Here is a 25,753-nt window from a genome sequence, read left to right as displayed (position 1 = left end):
GTGATTGGGTCAACAACGGTCGTGAATAGGCCTGATAACGGTGTTTCTGCTCGGATTTAGACACAGTCATCAGTCACAGTAGTTTAGATTATGCAGCTAATGAGCGCTAACCACTCACACAGGTCACAACAAGATAAATCATGTCACAAGTCAAGAAACAGTTCCTGTTCATTCATTTGTTGCCCTCAGGGCCTGGAGGCTTTGATTATCTACAGGGGTGGAAGAAAGCATGATCAGCAATTTATTTTTAAAGTTAGTGTACGTACATGAAGTATGATTATCATCAGACTGCTGTGTTTACAATCTAATGCAACCCCAATACAGAACAATGTTTTCCAAATAAGAAGATAGTAATGCATTGTTTTATAGTGAAAATGACAGAAGGACATTTGAAAATGTCAAGAGGCTCCAGCTACACTTACGATGTCAAACCAAAGTGATATTGATATGGATGTTTTGTATTTCCTGAGATTGTGTTCAAACTTCATTTTAAAAGTAGGCTACTTCTGTCATTTAAATGCAGTGGAGTAAAAAGTTAAATATTTACGGCAGAATGAAATGTTTTATACTTGAATAGCCTGCTTGTTAAGTTATATGTACTCACATTTCACCCTTGATTTGATTTTTTATTTGTCTCAAACAAGCACAGCATAAAAACAAACAGTATACCGGTATGTAAAATACAAAAACAATAATGACAATGGGGGCTGAAGGAAGCAGAGCTTATCAAGTTCAGCCCCCCCTTACATTGTCATACTGTCACACATCTATAATTCCATACAATTTAAAAGATTAAAACATATAACTTTAATATGAAAGAGCCATGATTATAAACATACTAACTAAAATCCTTTCTAAAAAGAAGTATAAAATTAGCTGTCCAGTTTTTTATAGCTGACCAAGACTGTTTGTCTGTATACTTACTTTTAAATTGTTTTAAGTTAATGCACATTTTTATATCCTCATCTAGTCTATTCCACATTTTTACACCACAAACAGAGATGCTCGTACTTTTCAGAGTAGAATGGATGGTAGGCTGTTACAGTTCCCTCTTAAATCATATTATGTGCCCTCTCTGACCATACTTGAATGACTTGGGGGTTATTATCTGTAGTGGTATGTCAGTCATCCTCCACCTGGATGATTGTTTATGTATGGAAAATGACTTGTTTATTTGCATATTAACATCTAATACAGATTATTTCCAGATCCTCTGGTTCATTCAAGCTGTAAAAACATCACATTCAGACTTTTTTTTTTTTAATGAACACAACCTGATGTAACAATCTGCCCCAATAACAACGACCGACTGAAATGACCTCATTGCCTGCTGCAACCTGATCCTCTTACAGGATTGTCCCTCCTCTCTGCCGTCAGTGGAGTCACTTCCTGCGCGCGCTGTTCTCTGGCAACATGCGTTACGCCTGTTACGTGTGAGATAAGCTGTGTCCGCCTTGTGCTCTTCCCTCCCTCTCCTCCCTCTGCTGTGTTTTTCCTCCTCTGGAATGTATCAGACGACCCCCGAAGGGCTGTGTGCAGTTGCAAGACATGAGGGGGAAGTACTGGAAAGAGGCCACGGACAAGGGGGAAGAATTTCAGGCTGCAGCCAATCAGACTAAAGCTTTAGTCCAACTCTGTCAGGGTTTACACAGCAGTGTCTGGCTGTTGTTTTGATGGTACAGTGTGATTATTTACACGTAGACAGAGAGAGAGGAAAGGGGGTTTGGGAGATAATGTGACTCAGCAGCTGTTGGAATGACACACCCTTAACGGTTTCTGTGGTTTGCAAGGGAGTTGCATGTGTGGTGTGGCCAGTGGGAATGACAAAGTGAAGATTTTTTAAGGGCCTGCAGCTGAAGGGGGCCCACAGAAGTTTTAAATAAAATGACAAATCATTCAAGAAGTGGCCCAGAGAGAAGTTATTTATAATCGGTCCGAGCTGCTCTGCTCTTCAGAATTTCCAGATTCTGCCTGATTTAACTCGATAGTGACTTAAAAATCTGAAAGTTGGACAAAACACTTTGAAGATGCTGCCTTCAGCTTTCAGAGGGTCGGGTGGATGTTTAACACACTTAGCCATTTATTAGTCAAAATATATTCATTTAGATAATAATCAACAGATTGATTGACAGCCAAAAGAGTTGTCACAAGGCCCCGCTGAACAATAGAAAGCGTACCACAGTGTATTATGCTCAGTGCATACAGAGAAATGTTTACATCTGCTGTTGCGAAATCTACATTGAAAACAAGCTGAGCTCAAACTTCCACCTTGTTCTTGAAATCAAGTATTGACACATCCAGTACTGCTGAGTGTTGAAGAGCTCGCGGATATGACTAAACCCTCCAGCTGTGCACAGACTAAGAAAGAACCCACTGCAGTTTCTGCTTTATTGCCCAATCTGAGAGGGAGAGTCTTAAGAATTTAAAAACATGATTATTTTTCAAAATACTTTGTTTCACATTGTTTGTTATGTAATGAGAGCAAAGTGCAGGAAAAGAATACAAGGTGTTTTTTTTTTTCAGAGAACAACTGGAACCAAGTTGGAACAAAACAAATTCTGTTGCAAAATCCTTGGTAACTCTTTCTGTGTTAGAGGGATTTTCTTGAATATTTGGATTAATCCCAGTGAAGATGTCTGACTCCTGTCCTGTAATACCTTAAAGCACATACTCCATTTATTTATTTATTTTTGCCAGAGGTTACATTGGAGGCTCGTCCTGTACTGGAGGCTACTTTCTTCCTCGAAGTTTTCTCTGGAAAGGTTTCTTAGAAAAGGAGCAACCAGCACCCTGGGGCACTGCGACCTTGGCACTTGAGAAAAGTATGCAACTTATTGCAACAGTGTACGACTACTGGCTCACTCCACCAAACTTATCTCCTCAGCCTTTGACAGTTTTATTTGGGCTTGGTGGGCATGTGCCTCGTGTACATTTACATATCCGTTTGTCGTCGTCTGCACAGATGCATACAGTGTGGGAGGCCTGTACTGTTTACACTAGATAGTTCAGGAATGTTTTTGCAACATATCCTGCTGGTTCACACAAACTGTACATGAAGACACTTTCAAAACATTGATCAAAATGTCTTGTTCTGGCCATTGATGAAATGAATATAACCTTATGCTTTTTGTTCATATATTTGGAGGGTTTATTTTTATTGCAGTGCAGCATATTTCAACAAGGGACTATGACTATACTAAAGCATGATTATCACATATACACTGTTGTCTCAGTGCAGCTTATTTAAAATGGCATGATGCTCATGTTGAGTGAAATATTCAAATTCAAGGTTATGATGTACTATTTGTTTTAAAAGGCGGCACCATTGATAAAATACACATATCTAATCAATATATTCATTTCCCGCAGATTCAATATGGTATCCTTGGACAAGAGCTCCACTAGAATATAAAGTTGTATTAGATTTAATCATTTTTAAATCAAGTGCAAGGGCCAGTCATAAGAATGCATGCCATGCAACAGTTGTGAAGACATTTTTTGTGTCAAAGTTGCAGGGCGGTTACTCTAGTGACCATCTGATACTAGGGCAATGGTGCAAGACCAACACAGCATACGGTCCCTGCCCTACATGAACAACTACACTGCAACAGGATATTGTAGAAGAATCTGTGCTGCAGTTGTCATCATGCGACACAACGACAACAACAATAACAAAAACAACAGAGACACACCTCTGTTATATCATATTTCAGGCTGGAATAACCTCAGCCTGAGATGAAGAAGAACCCCCCCCCCCCCCCCCTCCTTTTGCATCAGAAATGAGCTTGTTGCCACCTGAAGTTATTTATGATGGCCTACCCCTCTTCCTTTTGACCTGTAGTGACACAGACCCACCCCCTGCACTTCGACGTGTGATCTTGTTTTCCTACTAAAAGGTTCAACTACGCCATGTGCTCTGGGCTCGGCACAGTCTGCCAACAGCTTGCGTAATGTTTGCTACCTTTGGGCTTATGTTTGAGGGGCAGAAGGTGAAAGGAGGAGGAGGAGAGGCAGAAAGCTTCCAGTCACAAGACAGCCGACTCCTGAAAACAAACCTTACATGGTTTTATCGAAGACACCCTTGATAAACAATACATTAATGCTTATATAAAGCAGGCCTATACACTATGGGATTATACACAGTGATAAATAGCCATTAACAGAACAAGTTGCAGAGGACATACAGTTCGACAAGAGAGCACATGGCATAACAAAGCATGTAGACCTTGTGTGTAACCCAACACAACATGTTCCATTACTAATATCTGGCCTTAATAAAAGGATGCATGTAAAAGATCAATAATATAAGATAACAAAGGGATCCAACGCCCCTCTCATGTGCCTCTGTCAAAAATACCTTGGCTTTAAATCTGTGAATTTGTCATGTCTGTGGCATCTCACAATTAGCAGATGGGCTGACAGAGCACACATTTCTATATAATCAGAGTTCTTGGATTTCTTTCATTATCACAACCATGAGACTGCGTCTCCACCCACGTCTGAAAAGCCGCCTCATCAGGCTCCAAAACGTGCTGCGTAAACGTGCGCCATACATCACAAAAGGAGGGGGCTGCAACCAGACATTGCACACGCCCTTCCCTGTCAATTATAATATCTCATATGCAAATACTTGTGTGAATGACTCTGTCTTCTTTGAATAGATAATGCATCTGTGTATTTTAAGTTCAAAAATCTATTTAGGTTGAATTACAAGTTAATTTTAAAAAGTATCAAAATTGCTGACTTTCCTAAAACCAAAATGGACTTTAAGTCTATCAAAGTTAGTCCAATAAAATTCCAATTATGGATTTTCTATCCAGTGTTAAAAAGTAACTGTGTGCATTAACCCAAAATATCAGATTAAGTGTGGTTCTGAGGCATTTGTGCATTTATGCTGCTTTAGACTCCACAACAGGCAGTAGTATATGCTTAACTGTAGTTACTGGTTTATTTTGAGACCACAGTTTCATACACAAAACAATATAACATAAAAACAAACATATTAATCCAACCAGCCTTAAAAAAAAATGCTGCTTACACAATCAATGAATGAACAATAATAATCCTGTAATATTATATAACACTTGCAGGACTGAATCTACCTGCAGTTTAAATCCTGATACCTGTATTTTGATGATCACACCTCTTCACCTCAACTGTGGTCTGTTTTTTTTTTTGTGAGAGGTGGACTTTTACATGACATGCTGTAATTTTCCATCATTATGCATTACATTGCATGGTAGCAGATTGCTTCCGTCCGTGTTTGTTTATGTTCCTTGAAATGCCGCAGCAGCTGAAGTCATGTCACGTCCCCACTGAGTGACAAAAGCTTGCATGCAGTGACTCAGACTCAGACGGGGATTTCTTTGAACACCCATCTGGCCACAGTCATTCATGCGCTGGGTGTGAGAGTAAAGTTTAGGGCATCATTGTAAATGCAAATGTTCCCATCTCAGAGACAACATAAAAGAAAGAACGGAGTGGAGTTATGCCTGCGTATACGCTCTCTGTTTATATAGCAGAAAGCTGACTAATTGTTCCCTTCCATGGCTCTTTTTTCTTTTCTTTTTTTTCCCTATAATGCGGCAGTGACATGTGGTGACAGCAGCAGCTCTTGTTTTGATTCCTCCACCGTCATGCTGTAAACTGGTATATCTGGTCTGTCTTCCTCTCGTACATATCTCCCTCCGTCTCTGATGAGATCCATCATGCACCTTTTTCGTCAGAACAGTTGCAGGTGCTGATTGTGCCGACATGCACGTACTCGCCATTTCCACTTCTCCACACTCGGTCCCAATGCGGGGCCTCTGTAACAAAACAGTGCAGGGGGCCGCGTACCATTTCGATCCTCTACCTATTTTGTTTCATTGGGCTTCTTTAAAAAAAAAAAGTTATAATATCCAAAGGGCGATATCAAACTGTGTTTTGTCACGTTTTCTCTTATTTACTTCTTATTTCAAATTCTTTGTTTTTATTTTGAGTGTTTGTGGAGTTTATCCTGAGAAGTGGTGAAGAAGTGTGTAGTTGAAAGACGAAACGGAACCTTGCCACCACATCTCTCTCTAGAAAGCACATGACCCTTCCAGTCTGTTAGCGGAGGAGGAGGAGGGACTGCGAGGAAGAGGAGGAGGAGGGAGGAGGCCGAGTGGGGCGGAGTCATTCAGGAGGTTATAAAACCACCCACGCCGTTGCTTCTTCGCCACCTTCCACGCACTTACTATCGGGCGTTTACCCCCCCTCGACCGTCCTCTGCGGCTGTTGAAGCAGTGGGTCAAACAACGACGCTAACACTGGAGCTGTAAAATCAACAACGGGGTGAGTACAAACAAAAAAAAATACATTTGGATAGCAAAGTGGATATATATTTATATTTATTTTATTCACAACAGCATCGAAATGAGTGGATATAACCCGCATCTTGTGCACTCTAATCTGTCGCAACAATAACAATACATACATACATACAGGAATGCTAATGCACTGATTTCAGCTAAACGATGTTAAACGTTCGTTAAAACTATGGCAACTAGAATGATGTTCAGCTCGCGCTTTGACCGTTGTGACTGTGGAGCATGTGAATATGAGCTAAACAAACGTTAGCCTCCCTGCTCTCATTGAAAATCTTCGCTGCTGCGTGGCTGTCCGACATATTTGCCTATCCCACCCAACCAACCTGTGGTATTGTAATGACTTTCTCTCGGTTGTATGATATCCCCCTGAATTGGCTTTTTACTTATGTATTTATTTTTAAAGATGGCTACAAATAATCATACCGTTAAGCTGGAGGTGTGTGGCGTTGTGTGGTTTAGCTGTGGGTAAAAATGACAATAAGAATGACTTCGTAGCACTGTGAGCTGTGGGTGAAGTCAACAACAGGGGTTGGTAAAACACAAAAAAACAAAAGTACATTTGGATTGTAAGGCGGATATGTATTTATTTTTTTACAACAATATACTAATAGGTGAATTTAACCGCACGTTTCTAGTCTGTTGCAACACTGCTGTAGAGTTACAGCGTTAACAGTACAGTAGCTAACTGACTAAACAAGGCACGATGAGCCGATAAATCACACCCAGTCTGAAGTAACGTTATTGTAATGACTTTCGCTAGGTTGTATTATCTAGATTGGCTTTTCTTTTTCTTCTATTTTAAAGATGGCTACAAATAAGCACACCGTTAAGCTGGATGTGGGTGGCGTAGTTGTTGGCTGTTGATTGTTTTTATTACCTTGTCAACATGTGACGAACATCGGCTAACATGCTATCATTGGGGGGCGGGGAGGGGCATTTTGCTTCTCTTAACTTTTACCTATTAAACTTGAATCTACTAGACTTGTTGGTGGATTGTAATGGCCATTACCCACGGCTTATGTTTTCAGGTAACGTGGGTTGCAAGTAACGCTGCGGTGTTTTGTTTTGTCCTCCACACAGGGCTCCCGTTTAAAGCGCCGCAGCAAGCTCACCAGCCAGCGCAGTGTGATCACTTGCGACTCTCTCTGAAACGACTTGTTTCGGAGAAGTGCAAATTGATATCCCCAAACCACTGCCGCCGCCGCATATCCACCAAAAAGGAATAAAATCCACCCCCAAATCGAAGCAAAATGGTGCAAAATAAGATCACCGAAGTCACTGGATTCCACCGCTCTTTCAAGGTGAGATTTGTTGGGGGGCGATGTGCAATGCTGCTGTCACGAGTTTGGTGAAGTCTCTATAATCAGAGCACATTTCTTAGCATGTATGCCAAAGGACTTTACCTTGCTATATATAAACACATCTGTTGCCTTCCCACGTCTTGTGGCTGACAAACGTGCCATGTGGTCTGCTGACACATGTATGCACAGTTAATGGAAGTATGACAGGATGATAGCCAAGTATTAAAGATCTGCAAAAAAAAAAAGCTTTTGAAATCACTTCTATACTATTGGGATAGACTTGGATGGTTGAATGTGCAGTCTCTACCTGTTGTTGTGAGTCATGTTTCAGTTTATGGTTGCAGAATGGCAGATAAAGGCCCTCTCTACAGTCATAAAAACAGTTGCTGCTCTCAGCAAAATAGTCAATTGATAACATGGCACTCCTCAATAACCCTTTCTGTTGTTGTCACCCAGGGCCAAAATCCCTTTGAATCAGACGACTTCACCAAAAATGGATCCCTTATTGATTCATCATTCAATTTTGATTCCTCCCCAAGACACGGTGAGGACTTAGCTGTCTTTTTTAAAAAAAAATCTGTGACATATCATTGACCTAGTTAATCAACAGAGGCTTGTTTCTTCAATATGGTATAGATCAATGTTTTCTTGGTGTTAAGTTTGTGTTTTTGTCTTCCCTCACAAGCACATTTTAATGTAGGCACTTGTTTTCACAGACATGCCTTCCAGCCAGCCTATTGACATCCCTGATGCCAAGAAGAGAAACAAGAAGAAAAAGCGTTGCCGGGCAACTGACAGTTTCTCTGGAAGATTTGAGGGTAAGAGCTTCTATTTCTAGTAGCATTATTTAATTGTACTGTCTTTTTAAAAACTCGGAAAAAACAAACCATTATCTGTATTATTCATAGCTTTATTCTTCTTATTTATACTATTTGAATTAATAAAACTCTTATTTGTTTAATTCTCTGCTACAGATGTCTATAGACTGCAAGAAGAGGTACTAGGAGAGGGTGCTTATGCCAGAGTGCAAACGTGCATCAACCTCATCACCAACAAAGAGTATGCTGTCAAGGTAAGACATTCTCACACACTTAAATGGATGGAAATATGTGGAAAAAACATGTTTAATATGTGAAGTCTTGATTGATTCCTGAGAGTCAGTGCACCTCTCTCACAAGTTTGTGAAAGTCGTTGTTGCCATTTAGCACTTGGTTGCTATCTGTGTGGGCTACCATGGCCAGTGATTGGTATGGAGATGATACTTTTTCATGGCCGTGCTTGGAAATGCAGACTGCAAAATGAAAAGTCTTAATACACAGAAGGACCTTGTGCTGTGGAAGAGTTTTATGGAGGAAAGCTAGGTTATGAGATGTGTGTCATTGTGTTTATGCAGCGTTTGTTTCACTGGTAATTCTTTAGAAGTCTTGTTGAGGAAATTTCTGGTTCTGTGGCAGGATATGTCTTTTTTCACTCAGTTCAGCTCTCTATAGAGGATGTTTGCAGGCTCTCATCAGTATTGTGCTTTTTTTCTCCTTTTTTTTTTGAGTGTGCAACACTAGCTGTTAGCAGCAGGCTCTTCCCCCTCAGTGTTTTTATAGTTTGTCAGCCTATCAGGAGGCTGGGCGGGACCTACCCACCCCTTTTTTCTTTACTCCGACTGCCTACAGAGGACGCTGGTAGGGAGAACATTGTGTACTGGCAACTGTGCCAAAACAAAACCCACATCCAGAGGAAGGAGGGGGTACTGGGTGAGGGTTGTGACCTAGGGTGTTTACACTGCTTTGTTCTCCTTTTTGCACAGTACAGTTGTACTTTTTCTTTTTCTTCTCCAAGTGTAGTGTGTACTTGTAAATATGTGTCCTGATTTCTAGACACTTCCTTTTTTAAAAACTTTTATTTAAAAAGCTCATTTCCTCATTTTAGGCATAAAAACTTTGTGAAATAGTATGATTTGCTGAAATGCGGAAAACTTGTTTTTTCTTCTTTACTAGTTTTTAGCCCCATAAGCCAACGAGACACTGGACATAAACACCCATCTATCTTTTTACTGCTAAATAAATAAATGCTGCTGTTTGAAACAAACAGCTGACTGTCAAGGGTTGTTCACTACAGCACAAGTGTCTATATCGGTCCAGTTAATATTTCAGAGGAATTGGAGGACAGATCCTCTCATGTGACCAGGATCTGTTAGTATTGTTTACCCTGGGATGGCTTGGTAGATCCCTTGGGACTGCAGGTCTGGGGGAGGAGACACAGGGGTCGGCAGTTATTGGAGGTCATTTGGGAGTCGGGAGGGGGCTCAGACTGCTCTTGCCAGATGTCCTGTCTATCCCCTCCCCCTCCAGACAGGAGTTAGTTGCATGTGTGGACTCCTTGTGTTGCAATTGCAACAAAAGCCTCAGCAGCAGGGACAACACAGAAATCTGTGCAGTGCACACCTATCTGGACGTTTAATTTGCTTTAAACGTATTATTTCACAACCCTGAGTTGATGTTTGAACCTGCACTGTAGCTTAGCGACTTGTTTTGCAGCAGGCGATTTGGATAAACAGCCCTAAATCTACCACCTCGCTAATAACCATCCACCCACTTAACATGTTGATAATGCGTTTTCCATCTGTGTTTTTGCAGCAGCTTCTCTTATCTGCATATCATTATCGGTGTGGGAGGTTTGTGTTGTGATCGGGAGAAAGTGACCTGATTGGAGGCTGTTTGTGCTGCTGACTCAGACTGGAACAGTGCAGAGGCTTTGGACTGCTCACAGGCCTCTTGTCTGTCCATTAATCCTAGACACACACTGTAACTCTGGCCCCACTGGGCTTCAATAGCAGCTGTAATCCAGCTACCAGGAAGAGAAACACGCACAGCCTCCCAAGCAGACAATAACCGACCACGGCTGGAAAATTCAGGCCTTTTGCTTTGGTGTCAGCAGTCTATCTTTCTGTCTCTTTTGGCAGGGCATCATGCAGCTGGTGGCCCCTCAGTGGTTTATTTCCAGGCAGCAAGTTATATTTGGAGAGCATTTTTTGTTGTTATCGTAAACAGTTTTGGATTAGCTCGTGGAACCTTTCAAAGGATAGTGTAAGGACTCCTTAGAAGCACTTAAGATTTACATATGGGTCACACATGAAGGCTAAAAATAGAGACGCTGCGACCCTTTGATTCTCATTCTCCTATGTCCCTTCTTTGGCAGGCAGCACTGAAAGTAGGTTAAACTATACTTGCATCTGTGTCACAGGGTGGGATAAATGTTAGCAAGCAGGAAAAACACAAGCTTGGTCTGGATGGTAACTGCTTAGGGCACTGAGTATGTAATCTATAATCTGGGCCATACCGCCTGCTCTACAGTAAACAGCCAGTGGTTGGGTTTTGTGACTTGCACATGATCCCTGTCTTTCTTAAGCCATGAGGGAAAACTAACAGAACTGTCCCTCCATCCAGCTGCTGTGGAAAATCTGACGGTTAGTCTCATTTGTTTTGTGGTCTATATTTAGATGATGTGGCTCAACCTTTACATTGCTCTGTTGCAGATCATCGAGAAAAGACCAGGTCACAGCCGCAGCCGTGTCTTCCGTGAGGTTGAAATGCTTTACCAGTGCCAGGGTCACAGGTAAATGACCTTCTGTCATGACCAGCTAATCATAATGCCACCTGATGAATTTATGGAGACAGTACGGCAGACTGGGCAACCTAATTTGTGCTGCATCTTATTAATCCTCTTACTCTATCAGGCAGAAATCACAGGGAACTGTCAGTCCGCATGTATTGACATGCTTACATCTGACTCATGGTGCTTTTTTTTTATTTTATTTTTTTATGAAGGAACATCCTGGAGCTGGTGGAGTTCTTTGAGGAGGAAGACAAATTCTACCTGGTGTTTGAAAAGCTCAGAGGAGGTTGGTGAATTATAGACCCTTGGCCTTTTTGTTTATTTTACCCTCTGTCGTTAGGTTGTAACCAGTTGTCTGTGTATGAAAATGTTTACATTTCATACTTTTTCCTGTAGACTGAGCCAATATGCTTTCCCCCCCATTTAGGGTCAGTCTTGGCACACATTCACAAGAGGCAGCACTTCAGTGAGCAGGAAGCCAGTGTTGTCGTGCAGGACATTGCCAGCGCGCTGGATTTCCTGCATAACAAGGGTAAGACCGCTTGTTCAAAATAGCAAGCAGTAAAATGACTGTTAATTAACACCAAAGTGGTAACAAATCCTAATGGTTTATGTGTGCCATGAAATGTCTTTTGATACAGCAGTCAGGAACTGATGCCATATCTTACTGTAGCAAAAACGGGGCATGTTCAAGTAGCCTGGCCAAGGCACACACGGTCAATCGGCCAGATGTTAGATTTCTTTTTAACTGCAGAAAATGTCCTTTGTTTTAAATTGACATTAAAACTGTTTGTGACAATATGGCCACACCTTATGAATAAAGAAAACTGATTGATTGTTTTCATTATTTTGTAGGAATGGCACATAGAGACCTGAAACCTGAAAACATTCTCTGTGAGCGTGCGGACAAGGTGAGTGAATAGCAAACATGTTTTGGCTCAGGTGATTCAAAGGGCAATTGTGCTGATAAAGTGTGATAAGTTTTTCTAAGATTGTTTTATGAACCCTTAGTGATGATAAAGTACAGCGGAAATATCTGGCACCTTCTACTTTACAGTTACAAAATTAATTTGACTTATTCTCAACCTGTTTGTCTTTGCCAGATTTCCCCGGTCAAGATCTGTGACTTTGACTTGGGAAGTGGGATCAAGTTGAATAGCGACAGCTCACCCATCTCCACCCCTGAGCTCCTCACTCCTGTAAGTCCAGCAAGTTGAAAAACTTTTACATGGAAAACTGTTAATGAAGAGAAATGTCTGAAATATACACATACAACGATCTGTCATAGTCGTGATCACGTTTTCCTAAACGGTGATTTGCTTCCTTGTTGACGATAAGACATAGTGATATCAGGCTGTAAAACGGTGTTGCTATCAAATCCACTGTGCTGGTTAACCATTGGGCCATTGTCAGTGGTGTCAGCTGCAGGCCGGCCTGCTGATTGGAAGAGAAAATGCCCTCTTTGAGGTTAAGGTAGTTCAGTGTTTGGGCAGTTTCCCTGAAATGTTGCCATGGATTGCTTCCTGAACGTCCCTGCCAGGCAGCGATTGCCCTCCCTTATCCTGCTGAGGTATCGTCAACGATAGATATCCCTCGGTTTAATGACCACGTCCTGTTGCTTATCACTTGTAAACACTGAGGCCCGTGAGTTTGGGTGGGGGTGGGGTTTGGGGTTATGGCCGTTTAACCCCCCTGCTGTCGTCACAACACAAAGCAAATCCTCTGAACGGTGCCCAGAACAGTATGAAGTGGGACACTCGCAAACCCTCAAAGAGGAATGGTAATGTCGAACTGGCAAGCTCTCCACTTGTGTCAACAAAATACTCTGTTGGTTGTCTGGCGGCTGGATGGATGGATCAGAGCAGGTGAAGGATAGAGGTTTAGCCTGCAGGAATGTGGTGGGGTGGGTAGGGGGTTTTCTACACTGGTGGTAACTTCATCTTCCTGTAGCAGAACTAATGGACAGGGAGCCCATCCCTAGACTATTTTGAAGGGGGAGATAGTTTTGTGGCCACGAGGCCTCACGTGTTTAGTCTACGTGGATTTCAAAGCAGGGGCCTGAATGATTGTCCGTTTTGGTGCAGTGACCTCCAAGTAGTTTGTCTTTTAATGCTTTCATAAGTATTAAATGGCCAAGACCTAAATCAGTGTGAGGATTTTCAGTAAAAGGAAAAAAGAAAAGTTGATGCTTGAGGACAGGACTCGATGTGATAGCCTTGGTTTATAATAAGACTGCAGCAGAGAACACACTGTGACTTATACAAGGTCTGTGTCCTGTGGTATGAAGAAGTTACAATGAAACCAAAACACACACACTCGTTTCCCTTTTTTTTTCTCTCCCTCTCTCTCTGTGGTATGAGAGAGAAAAACATCCACCCTCTCTTCTGTTTAGTCTCCGCCCAGTGGCCCCAACTGTGGCTTGTGCTGGTCTGCGCTTTTTCTTTATGTTCTTTATACAAAGGCTGTGCATAAGGCTTGTTCTAGAAATTTTTTTTTTTTTTTACTCTTGCCCCCCCCTCCTACACCTAGCAACTGGGATCTGATTGGCTGAGCAGTGGGAGGGGGGAGGGTAACTGGGAGGGGACAAACACACCAGTCTGCTCATGCGCTCTGGCTTGTTTTCTTTGCCTTGATCACAGGAACAATGTTATCTGATTTTCATCTCACTATTGGCACTCTCACCCTGCCCCCTCATTTGCTCACATTCCTACAGTTGCTCTTGCACAACATAAATGTGGTTGTGCATTTTATTGCTTAAGAACTGGATCATGTTGAATCATCTTTGCCAAGGACAGTTGGAAATGTATCTTTTTGCTTTGTGTGTGTGCGCTGCAGTGTAACCATCAGGAATTTAAGGAAGAGGAGAAGGACCTTTCTAGGAAAAAGCTAATTTTAGTTTACTAAGAAGAACACCGCACAAGTGACTGCCTGCCATCGGCTCGGCATGAAATAAATCTGACTGTTCAGATTTCATATCCCGTGTGCAGCAGTAGTGAACTGGGTGCAACTGCAACCTGAAGACATGACACGACACATCACACCACACCAGCAGCTTAGACGGTTAAAAAAAAAAAAAAGCCCTGTCTATTTGTACATGTATGGCTGCATGACGACAGAGCAGGTTCGCTTCCTGTAAGCCTCTTCAGATAATCCTATAGTTTACAAACAGCAGAGGTGTGTGTGTCATCAGCGTGTCGGTGTGGCCTGACTAGTCACATGGTTTCAGGAAAGTCCCAGGTTGCGGTGCCAACCAATCATCATCATGTGGTGATAGCAGCTGATTAGCTCACTATCTGCATCTTACAGGAAGGTTTGAGGAGGATGTGACTTGTGCAAGTTGCAAGGTGTTTGCAACTGCTGCAATAGGAGAAAAAAAATGTGAGTTCAAGGTCTGTGTCGGAGCCATGATTGTTGTTCATTGCTCTCAGTTGCAGGCAGCCCTCTTAATCCTGACTAGTCTTTGGTTGGCTGTATGTTTAGGTGGCTTTTTAAACAAGATTAGCCTTGATAACTGTGTGTCATAGCACAAGTATCAAATTACCTTTTTGAGTTTCAAGACACCTTTTGTAGGCAAACATATCTCTCCTCTGTGCCAGTATTTTTTTATTTCTCTGTGTGTGGCAGGCAGCAGTATTTGGCCTGGATCCCTGGGAGCGTGTCTGTGGAGGCACTCGCCCCAGACGTGATGATGATGTTGTTGAAAATGTGGGGGTTGGGGTTTTCTCTCCCACAGAAGCGGCTTTGTCTGAGATTCCTGTGCAGCAAATTTCATTACATAAGGGTGCAGCAAGGGTGGAGGTGGAGTTAGGAGACAGCTGGGATGTGGTGCAGGGACACAATAGATGCCTGCACAATGTAAACATCCACCTCCACTGACCAGATGGGTTTGCCAGGATATTTTACAATTACTTTAAAACAATGCGATTGGTTGTTGATGTTGTAGTTTTAAAATAAAAAACGGATGAATAGCACAGGTATTCTCAGAGCAGGTTCTCAGGATTTATACCAGATGTTTTTTTTGTTAGGATTCTTGTGTCCTAACTCTCTACTTGACTCAGGTTTTCAGCTCATTAGTACAAGTTAATAGAATAGGGCAGCAGTATCTACACAACCATGTGTGCCCTGTTGAACCAGCAACCTGCTCCTCTTTTCTGTTCCTAAAGCATTAAAACAGCATTTGGTGTTTGTTTCCAAAGTTATGTAACTGTCGAGGGCTCAGCCCAGTCTCTGCAGGACAGCCAATCCTCTTTTCCCTGCTCAGTGTTTGGCCTAATTTCTTTCTTAGCTACATAACAAGGCCCCCGTCAGAGCTGAGCCCATCTAGTTCAGCCTGGCTTGTGTACAGCTGGATGGTCAAAGCAGTGACTCACTGCTTTTACCTACCCACACCAACCTGCCTCATTATAACCCAGCCATCTCTCTCTTTTTTTTCTTCTTTTTTTTCCCCTCCGTCCTTGGTTTGCCATCATACACAATGTTCCTGCTTAGAGTCCTTAAACCATTAAAAGGCAGAGAAACAGTTTAGTACATTTTGTAAGAATCATCCCTGCAGATAATAAGCATGTGACTGTCACGCCGACCACCACTGCACAGCCCCAGAGTTTGCCCAGAGCTTAAAGAGTTTCAACCACGAGGTCAGATCAGCTGAATGAAGGAATGTGGATGGCAGCCAGGAGGAACGAAAGAACCTGTGTTTACCCCCTTTTCTGCTGTGGTTTGTTTTTTTCCATGTCTTGTCAACCTCAGGGTGGCTGACGAAAACCCGTTTTTTTCTTTTCTTCCCCTTTGTCTCTTCACAGTGTGGTTCAGCAGAGTACATGGCACCTGAGGTGGTCGAAGCCTTCAGCGAGGAGGCTACAATCTACGACAAGCGCTGTGACCTGTGGAGCCTTGGAGTCATCCTCTACATCATGCTGAGTGGCTACCCACCCTTTGTAGGTCGCTGTGGAGGTGACTGTGGCTGGGAACTGGGGGAACCCTGCCACACCTGCCAGGTAAAAACTAGACACACCCATCGCTTCATCTTTCTTTATCTTGTACAGGATGTTGGTGAAACTTGAGCACTGTCAGTTTAATGTAACTCATAGTAAATGTTTATGTCCTTTTTTATGTCCAGAACACTTTATTCGAAAGTATCCAGGAAGGAAAATACGAGTTCCCAGCGAAGGACTGGGCTCACATCTCCTTAAGTGCCAAAGACCTAATATCCAAACTTCTGGTTCGGGACGCCAAACACCGCCTGAGTGCCAGCCAGGTGCTGCAGCACCCCTGGGTGCAGGGGGTAAGTGTAAAACCACAATGCCAGCTGTTCATATTTTTGACACATTTTTGTTGTGTTTTTTAAGAGTTTTGTTTCTAGTCAATAAACATTTTTTATCTTTTTTTCATCCAGGGTGCATCTGACACTTTGCCAACATCCATCTTGCATCAGAGGTGAGAGAACATTTACAGAGTTGTAGCTCCAGAAGACTTTGTTCCTTCTGGAACTTATACATCTGCAAATTTATCCATGTACATTGTTCACATTTTGACCGCTTTTGTCTCACATCTTTGTCCAGCAGAACCAGCAATGCCAGGGATCTGACATTCTTTGCTGACAAAGCCATGGCTGTGAACCGGCAGCTGGCTGAACAGGACGGCATGGAAGATCAGCAGCAGCAGGAAGTCCCGTTTGTCGTCACTGCTACTGGCTCCTCCATGCGCCTCTCTCCTCCTTCCAACTCCAAGCTGGCCAAGCGCAGGCAGCGAGGCAGCCAACCCAAGGGAGGGCCCGTCTCTGCTGCGGAGCTCCGTCAGCTCTTGGCCCCTCTGGTTATTGTGGGAGACTGTGCCTGAAGTTGGTCGGCCCTGACCTCCAACCATCCGTTTAGATTCAAGTCCAGATCTACGACTCCCTGAGACTCTCCCTCCCCAGTTCTGGCCCCTCTCTTTGACGCTAGTTGGCCTTGGTTCCTCTGCCATTAGGCTTTATTGCCTCTCTTTAAAGGGAGATGCTGCTTGCAGCCCTTCCTCTAAATGCCTTCTGCCCTTCTGCAGCACTTCTGAAGCACATTAGCCCAGGGCCTGCATATAGCAAAACACACAAATATGTGCACGTCCAGGTTGGGGAGGAGGGCCAGTTAATGATTATTAGGGGAGAGAGAAGTATTTTTGTTTTTGTTCTTTTTGTCATACAACTCAGTTCAGAAGAAATCAGAACACTTATCTTTGAAACTAAGCTCAGACACCAAAGGACAACCTGTTGTGCTGCTCCCATGTTACAACTGGATCCACTGTGAATTAAGTTATCTGGAATGTTCTCTTTGCCTGTATGTGTATGCATGAATGGTCCATCTGCAGATACGTACAAGCTTATGCAATATGCCAAGATGAAGGCTGTTCCTGTCTCGAAGGGATTCAGTATAAGGGGCTGGAAGGGCTGGAAGCCAATGCTGTCTGTGCCTGGTGCGGTCCATTTTGTGGCTGGGGACACCTCAAAGATTTTTTTTTTTCTTTTCTTTCCTTCATTTAAGATAAATTCCTCAACTGAGCCTCCTCTGTAAATGTCTGAGAGATGAAACACTCATCCCGGCCTGGTGGCAATGCACTTAATGCTCTGAAAGCAAAGAATGTTTGTCTGTACGCAGCCAGCCATGACTCACTGTTGCACCAATTCATACAGTTTGTTATACATATATATCTATATAAAGCCAAATTATCATTGGCCACACCGTTCAGTGTTTGACACCATCAGGCAAGTCTAATAGTATTGAATTAAACTATGATGCATGGCTGCCCCAAAACGACTTTGGAGCTCGCTCTGAAGTCTAGCTGGTATTGTTGGTAGAGGATGACTACAGTAATGTTAGATGCAAAGTCAATTACTTTCACTGTAAAGAACAGACGTGTCCCCTTGCCACAACCAGAACTTGTTTTTGTTTTTTTCTTTCTTTTTTTTTGTAAGATTTTTTTCTTTTACAATTCAATTTATGCTCAAGATCTAACCTTAAATATTTGGCAGTAAACGTTAGAGCTCCTATCAGGGGTTTGAAAAAGCACATTTTGGCCAATGCGACCCGAGTGTCATTTCTTGATCAAAAACATTTATTTGGACCACCATTTTTTTTTATTTTTTTTTTTCCCAGGGTTCACCAATATCTTGCTTCTCAAGAGATGCACCCATTTAAAAATGACATAAATTCTCTTTAACAAAATAAGAGGCAGATGAGATTTTTCAAAAAATAAAATAAAAAAAGCAACGTTTAAAAAAGGAAAAACATTCCACAAAAAAGAAAAACAAAAAAAAAGTCTTCCAACAATGTGTAGCTGTACTAAGTTTACTTTATTTTTCATGTTTGAAAACTCCATGTTGATGTGCCACACTGATTTTTTTTTTTTTTTCCCTTCCCTTTTTTTGTATGGCTGTTAATAAGCTTATATTTTCTATATGGTGTTTTTCATTCAGGTGCTGTTCAGTTCAGGTGAAACACCGGATGTTTTCCTTTAAGTTTTTTTTTTTATGTTTTGTGTTTTTAAAAGTTCAGAGTATGTGGTCGTGTATGATGAGGTGAGAGACGATGGAAAGAAGAGTTTGTTTCGTTGATCTGGAGCGTTCATGCCCAGTGAAGGCAAGTTTTTTTAAATTTTTTTTTTTCTTTTTCTTTTAAAAAAATGTCTAAGAGTTGGCAATAATCTTTTTTTTTTTTTTTCTTTTCTTTTTTTTTTTTGTCGTTATTGTTCAGATTAAGTTAAAGCTCATTGTGAAACTGACAGGTAATGGACTGGTGATGAGGTGGTCTCACAACACTGTAGCCATTTCACCAAAGAAGGTTCAAGTCATGACATTGAACATGCGATCCATCACCTTAGCAGTGAGAAGTGGGGAACTTCTGATTGTCCATGTCCTGTTGCCAGCACTGCAGCAACGGTACTCTGGAAATGGTGTCAAAGGACCCATTGTGTTGATAATAGGACACTGTAATAGTTCTAAAAATACCTTTCTACAGATGCATCGTTATGGGGTTTTATGTCTTATAATAAGACTTACTTGAATTTGTGTATGCAGCTGTTTATTCTCCGTTTGGGAAACTACTTTGCTATCAGTAATCTCAAAAGCATTAAGCTGATGATTAAGGCAATCTTGGGGATTTAAAATACCTATACAGTTCAGTATTCTGCCTTTTTCTCCCTTTTGAGCATCACACAAGTTAGTCCCTACTTTTTTGATAGGGTTGGATACTCAGAAACGCACAGACTTTGGCCATACTCTGTAATATCCTGAACGGAATATATATGAGTTCTCTTGGTCATGACCATTTCTACTTTTTGTCAAATGGCAGTATCTTTCTGGACTGCCTTTTATTGGGGATAACGGGACAAAGTGATATCTTCAAGCCTAACAACTTTTATATTGTATGTCATTTTGACGTAAAGAAGTGTTAAAATTTCAGTCATTCATTCATTGATTCATTCAAATGGACAGTTCATCATCAACTTCCCCACAATTTGAATGTAGCCCTGCAAAGGCAAAAAGCATTTACACAATCCAGCAACAACCGACCACATGTTTTATGAACAGTTCATTTCATGGACATGGCGTGGGGGTTATTCTGTCTGAATTGATACAGTCCTCAAAACATTATCTGATGTTAACACTGTCTGAATCGCCCCAAACCCACTGTGTTCATTCGGGAAGAAATCTGAAATAAATACATCCTTTAAAAGTACAAAAAGAAAAAAAATATTTTGATTTAAAATAAGCACTTTACTGTGCCATGTGAATGATTGCAGTTCACTCAAGGCAACATTTATGACAGTTGCAGATTTTTGTATTGTTTTTCTAAAAAAAAAAAAAAAAAAATGCAATAAAATGTTTTGAACTACACACTCGTCCGTCTGGTCACTGTATCGTCTCAATATTTAGTCTGAAGGCCATAAAGGCTGAAGTGAAAACAGCTGTACTTTTCCAGGTATGAGCTGCTCCCTCCTGTATCACTGGTTTCACATTAACTCGCAGCCTTATCGCTCGGCTGAGGCCGTGTTCGTCTGATTCAGTGCTGTAAATCCTTTTATCAGTAACACTCCCTGATATCTGAGCTGTCTATGTCACATATGTCCTTGGTGGATGGTAAATATGAGCTCACTTGTTTTCTCTCTCTCACACACACAGACACACAACTGAAATGTGACGGTACTTTCACCTTGCATTAGTCATGCTGAGAGCGTGGCTGTAGGGGCGCTGCTCTGCTCTACAGCTACTCATTCCCAATGTGATGAGACTGATGCAACCTGCTGCAAGAGCTGCAGCTCCTGTAAGTCACCTCCTGGTCTCCCTGGAGATAAAAAAAAAAAAAAAAAAAAAAAAAAACCCACTTCTGCTGAATTGACAAAGTGCCAGTGTATAATTTCAAGGCTAATTCAAGTCAGGATTAGTCATCCTGTGGTTAAAATCAGCTGTGCAGCCTGAAATAATGTCACTCGGAATATTTACTGGTATTACCTCAAGGAAGTAAAAATAAGTTGGGTATGGTTTAATGTGAATCTCAAAGTGACAAGCAATGAAGAGAATAGTCATGGCTAATATAAGATGAATGAATAAAGACAATAATAACGATGATGACCTCAGATATGTGAGTCACTGACCTACTGATAAGGACCACGACTCATGATTAGTTTCACTGTCAGTTAATCTGCTGATTATTTATTTATATACTGGTAATTAATGTTTCTTCGTCTATGAAACAATAAAAATAGATTCTTAAAGCTTCAGATAACCTGTTTCATCTGACCAACAGTACAAAACTCATTTATTTTTTACATGTTAATGTACAAAAATATGTGATACATTAAAAAAAGCAAATGACACAGTAGCCAACAGCCGGAGCCAGCGAATACATACCATTTAATTTGCAGTTCTTTAATCAACTAAATGTTTTAGTTAGCACTGTAAACATTTATTTTCTACACTTTACACAGAGACAAATGACAGGGTTCAAATCACAAGGAACATAAAAGAAAAAGGAGGAAAAAAAGCAGTCCATTGCATAACTTCTATTTCAGCATTGCTAACGTCATGAGGCAGGAGGAAATTAAATGATGCAACAGCAGAGCGTTTTCTGTACAAACTCCAGCAAAACATGTGTGGTCGCTGAGTGACTCTACGGACATTTATCTCCCTCTGGTGGCTGCATATTTAATCACACTGTCAATATTGAAATTAAAAATGCATCCTCATGGTGTTTAATTAGGGATAAACTAATCTAAATTAATACAAACACAGGAGGGCATGTCCTCTCTTTGTAGATAAAAACACACATATTATTTTTTTTATGTGATGATATCAAACATTACATAAAGGAAGGAACAAATCAACATTGTCTGAGCCCAAGATCATGGGATTTCAGGTCATGAGATTCAACTCATGGATCTGAAGAAGGTCGAGAAATTTCTATTTCTGGTCTGTGAACATGACGATTGTTTAGAAAACAGGGTTTCTCCGTAAATAGGATCCTTAACCTCCTTCTAAAGACTTAATTGTCTTTACATGCTTTTCATAACTGTTGAACTGAAGAAACTGAAGAAAAAAAAAATCATGAGACGTTTGTAATTAAAATCTTATACTTTCAAATACCTTCCACTGTACTTATTTTCTTTTAGGACACTGAAATAAATCTTTTAAAAGCTTTTTGAAATGAATGAATATTTGCAAATACATTCAAACATTTTGTACTGTAGGAAACTATCATTTATTAATGGACTGCAGACATAAAAAAACAACATAACAAACAACAGAATTCATTTTAAAGTGAAGCATTGCTTCTTAACATTTCCCCAAGATACTGAAAAAAACAAAACATGACCAACATTATATCAATACGTATGTACATTACTCACAAAGTTAGGGATATTTAGCTTTTGAATGAAATTTCAGAATGCACCCAAAATGCACTATAACCTTTATAGGTGAACTAAATTTGACATTTTCTTAACTTTTAAATGCACATGACATGTCCAACTGTTCAGTGTTTCAGTATTTATAACACAACATGCTGTTCTCTAACAAAGTGATTAACCACAAAAATCACAAGTGTGTCTGATCCATAAATCGACCACTAAATGTTCTGGTTCAGTGACAGTTTGTATTTAAACACTCCTCTTCATCACGCTGTTCACATTCTGACATCATGAGACCAAGGCCACACCTGTATAACGACCCATAAACTGTACCTGGAGGCTTCAGGTGTGATGTTGTCAGAGGGAAGTGTCCACTGAGCCTAGAGTGTCACAGAGTGTCATCAGCAGGTTGAACAGAAACTAGAAGGGTCAAAGAAAGGGACAGAAGTGGACGTCCTTTGGTCACATTACAAGTTATTGAGACATTGACATTTTTTTTGTGGCGGTATACCGATCACTGATGTTAGCTTTTGTTTCCATAAATTGTTTGAGATGAAGAAGAAATCTCTCTACCATGCCATACTTCTACTTACTGTAAATGCCCTACCTACTTTCATTATATAATATCACTCTAGCATTTACTTCTTGCACTTTCCATAAATTCAACCCTAAAGTCAGTTATCCATAACTTTTTGTGAGTAGTGTACAGTGTTGGGAACGTAATTAGTTATAGTTACTAATTACTTCTCCCAAAAAGTAACTGAGTTAGTAACTCCACTACTTCACTATAATAGCAACTAGTTACCAGGGAAAGTAACTATTGCGTTACTTTTTCTTTCCAAGGGCATTTTTAAATTGTATTTTATTGTTTTCATATATTTCACTGATCGCAATTATAGAATGTGAGTGTGTGTTTTATTGAAAGCGAGGCTGGTGTGCCTATGAAAATAGGTTACAGTGGGTTTTTTAAGTGCTGTGGCTGCCTACAAGCAAATCTCATATTGTCTCTGTACAAAGACAACAAAGACCTTTTTAAATGTGAAAACAGTGGAGACCTATTCAAGATTTGCGTTTGGGCAACAATAACAGGAAACATCGAAATTAATTTATTCATGGCCACATTAAGTGAAATTATTAACTTTACCGATTATCCATCTGATTATCTGTCCTGCTGCGAGCGCACAACTTCTCAGGGTATCCGCGGATCCTTAAAAAGTCTTAAATTCATGTATCTAAAATTAAGGCCTTAAAAAGTATTACATTTATTAGAAAATTCAAAGATGGTCTTAAATATATAATATATAATACACAGCATCATTAAATATGTATGCACTTAAACTTTTATATGAAATAACAGGGTATGCGCGAGTCTAAAATTTGAAAATCTAAATTTTAGGTCTTAAAATGTCTTAAATTTGTTAAATTATTGTGTTCAAGTCTTAAATAATTTTAGTCTCGCATTTGCCCTTAAAAAAAATACATGTGTGAACCGGGAAAATCACAAAAACAGAAAGAACACAAACTGCGATTGGTCAAAAACTACAAATCCCACAATTCTCTGGCCTCAACAATAACAGTAGTTAGTGTAATTAAGGGAGAGTGGAGCTGTCGGTGGAAAGAGGAAACAACGCCACGTCTGGTCCTGTTCTATGTTGTTCGTTCACACCGTCACCGTTTATTCGTTACGTCCGCGGTGTAAAAGGCCGTAACGCAAAGACGCGATTAGGCGCGAGACGCGGTAGACGCGACTTTTTTTTTTTTGCGACGCAATACACCCGATTTTTTTTGTGCGACGGGACCATCGCGTCTTCGTCTATTTCATCGTGTTTGGTGGGAAGACCCACAAGGGGCTTCCCACCAAACACGAGGAACGCTTTTTTTTCGCTCGAGTTGTGACGCGCGACCAAACGCGAGATACGCGATTTATCGCTCGTTTTGACTTTGTGTAAATTCGCGTCTTCACGAGCTCGCCCATTTTCACTACAACAACAACATTTCTGCTCTCATCAACCGTGGTTGAGGTCACAACACTGCGCTGTAGCTGCTCTGGAAGAGTTCCGGGCTGATGAGCTACAGAGACTTTAGAGTCTAAAGGAGCAGTGCGTCGCTGTGTCGGACTGTTTGGATTTAATGAAGAAGCTGCAGAGTCAGGTGAGCAGAAGCTCAGGACAAACACTTCGCTCCGGGACATAATGTAGCTACACCTCACATGTTCTTGTCTTTTACCTCAAGGAGATTAAAGTAGTGTCTGTACTTTCCCTCCGATCTCGGCAGCTTCCCTCTGCTAGTCTGTGTGTGTGAGGCTAAACTGCGTGCGTGTGTGGTTTGTGTACAAACTGAACACTGCCTCTGATTGGCTTAGCATGAAACCTTACTCTGCCTCAACCAATCATCATCACTTATGCGGTTGTCTCGTCCCTCCCTCCTCCCCCCTCCCCTCACCAAAGGAGAGGAGGAAAAAGAAAAACAGTTTAGCAGCTTCTGTGGCTGAGATGAGCCAAGTCGGAGGACAACGGCTTCACTGAGTAGTTTGTAACGCGCCTCATTTAATTGTCGGTAACGGTAACGGCGTTGTAACGGTGGAAATAGTAATTAGTTAGATTACTCGTTACTGAAAAAAATAACGCCGTTTATTTTAACGCCGTTATTCCCATCACTGGTAGTGTACATATCTAAATAAGCTGTAAAGCCTATGTGTCAAAACAAAAGAAAAGATTAGCTGCAGACAGAGTGTCAGACAGTTACTATGACAGTTAATTACCCGCCCAGCACACCTGAGGGTGATGATGATGATTGGGACAGGATCTGATTGGATCAGGTGTCTGTGATGAGGGCACAAAAATCCTGAGCACCTGACGGTCTAAAATTTGAGAGTGCAACTGGAGGTAGGTATCATGAAGCATTTTAGGAGGTTTTTGTTTATTTTCAGGGTTTTTGTAGAACTTGTTTAATCAGGAATTAGTCGCTAATTAAGATATTTTGCCGCTGGTAAGTGAATAAAAAAGGGCCATTGTTTAGACTCCGTTACTTGCTTCCTTTAGCAGATTTATTGTAGTACTGATTTTTGAAGTAACAATATCTCATGTAAAGTGGTTTGGCTATACAAGAGTTGTCAGAAAATATAAATATTTAACTAAATTAACATTCAATAAATCTGATAAGAGAACTGTTATTGCAAGTTAACCCATTACAAAATACTAGGAAAAACTGTAGTTAAATAATTAGATGATGAAAATGTTCCCGTTTAGCACGTGTTCAGGGAAATTGGTGTTTGATCTTTTTGACGCTTGAAGCAATAGTCTAGTGGGTGAATGCATTTGTTCATGCTGATGTAATGGTAATGTATTCTCAAATGCTCTTGGTAAATGAACGTGTTTAATGTGGTTTTGACTACTCATCGCTGGACTGCCGAGAAATAAAACACTTTAAACACCTGTCTCTAATTTATTTTGTGGAAACTAGCAAATCACAACAACTCCACAATGAAGAAGGACACTGTTTGTTTACCAATGCTAACAGTTAGCTCAATGCTAATCAACAGTCACATGTGGGGCGGTAAGAAACCAATAAACATGAACATTCATCCCCAGAAACAGGTGTATTGATTACTGGTAACGTTCA

General features: G+C 41.0%; 1 protein-coding gene across 2 annotated transcripts; it reads left to right on the top strand.

The window, feature by feature from the left end:
• Positions 1–6,198: 6,198 nt before the first annotated feature.
• mknk2b (MAPK interacting serine/threonine kinase 2b) lies at positions 6,199–20,123 on the top strand. Of its 2 annotated transcripts, none has more exons than XM_085774809.1 (14): positions 6,199–6,315; positions 7,431–7,651; positions 8,108–8,195; positions 8,368–8,469; positions 8,626–8,723; positions 11,181–11,260; positions 11,473–11,546; positions 11,688–11,792; positions 12,116–12,171; positions 12,364–12,459; positions 16,060–16,254; positions 16,377–16,541; positions 16,653–16,693; positions 16,822–20,123. In XM_085774809.1, exons 2-14 carry the CDS (start codon positions 7,601–7,603, stop codon positions 17,093–17,095), a joined length of 1,425 nt encoding a protein of 474 aa, XP_085630935.1. In that variant the 5' UTR covers positions 6,199–6,315; positions 7,431–7,600; the 3' UTR covers positions 17,096–20,123. The 2 variants fall into 2 exon arrangements, with proteins under 2 accessions (XP_085630935.1, XP_085630934.1); XM_085774808.1 differs by having other exon boundaries at positions 16,819–20,123.
• Positions 20,124–25,753: the final 5,630 nt, after the last annotated feature.

The sequence above is a fragment of the Trachurus japonicus genome, chromosome 4 (genome assembly GCF_045865225.1).
Source record: "Trachurus japonicus isolate A0001 chromosome 4, Traja_1.0".
NCBI classification, from domain to species: domain Eukaryota; kingdom Metazoa; phylum Chordata; class Actinopteri; order Carangiformes; family Carangidae; genus Trachurus; species Trachurus japonicus.
This window is presented reverse-complemented; position numbering and strand designations above follow the sequence as displayed.

Excerpts from the sequence above, each read along its gene's own strand:
- mknk2b (XM_085774808.1), top strand. The coding sequence starts at position 7,601 with ATGGTGCAAAATAAGATCACCGAAGTCACTGGATTCCACCGCTCTTTC. Across the intron at positions 8,470-8,625 it reads TTTCTCTGGAAGATTTGAGG|ATGTCTATAGACTGCAAGAA; the intron begins GTAAGAGCTTCT and ends TCTCTGCTACAG. Across the intron at positions 8,724-11,180 it reads ACAAAGAGTATGCTGTCAAG|ATCATCGAGAAAAGACCAGG; the intron begins GTAAGACATTCT and ends GCTCTGTTGCAG.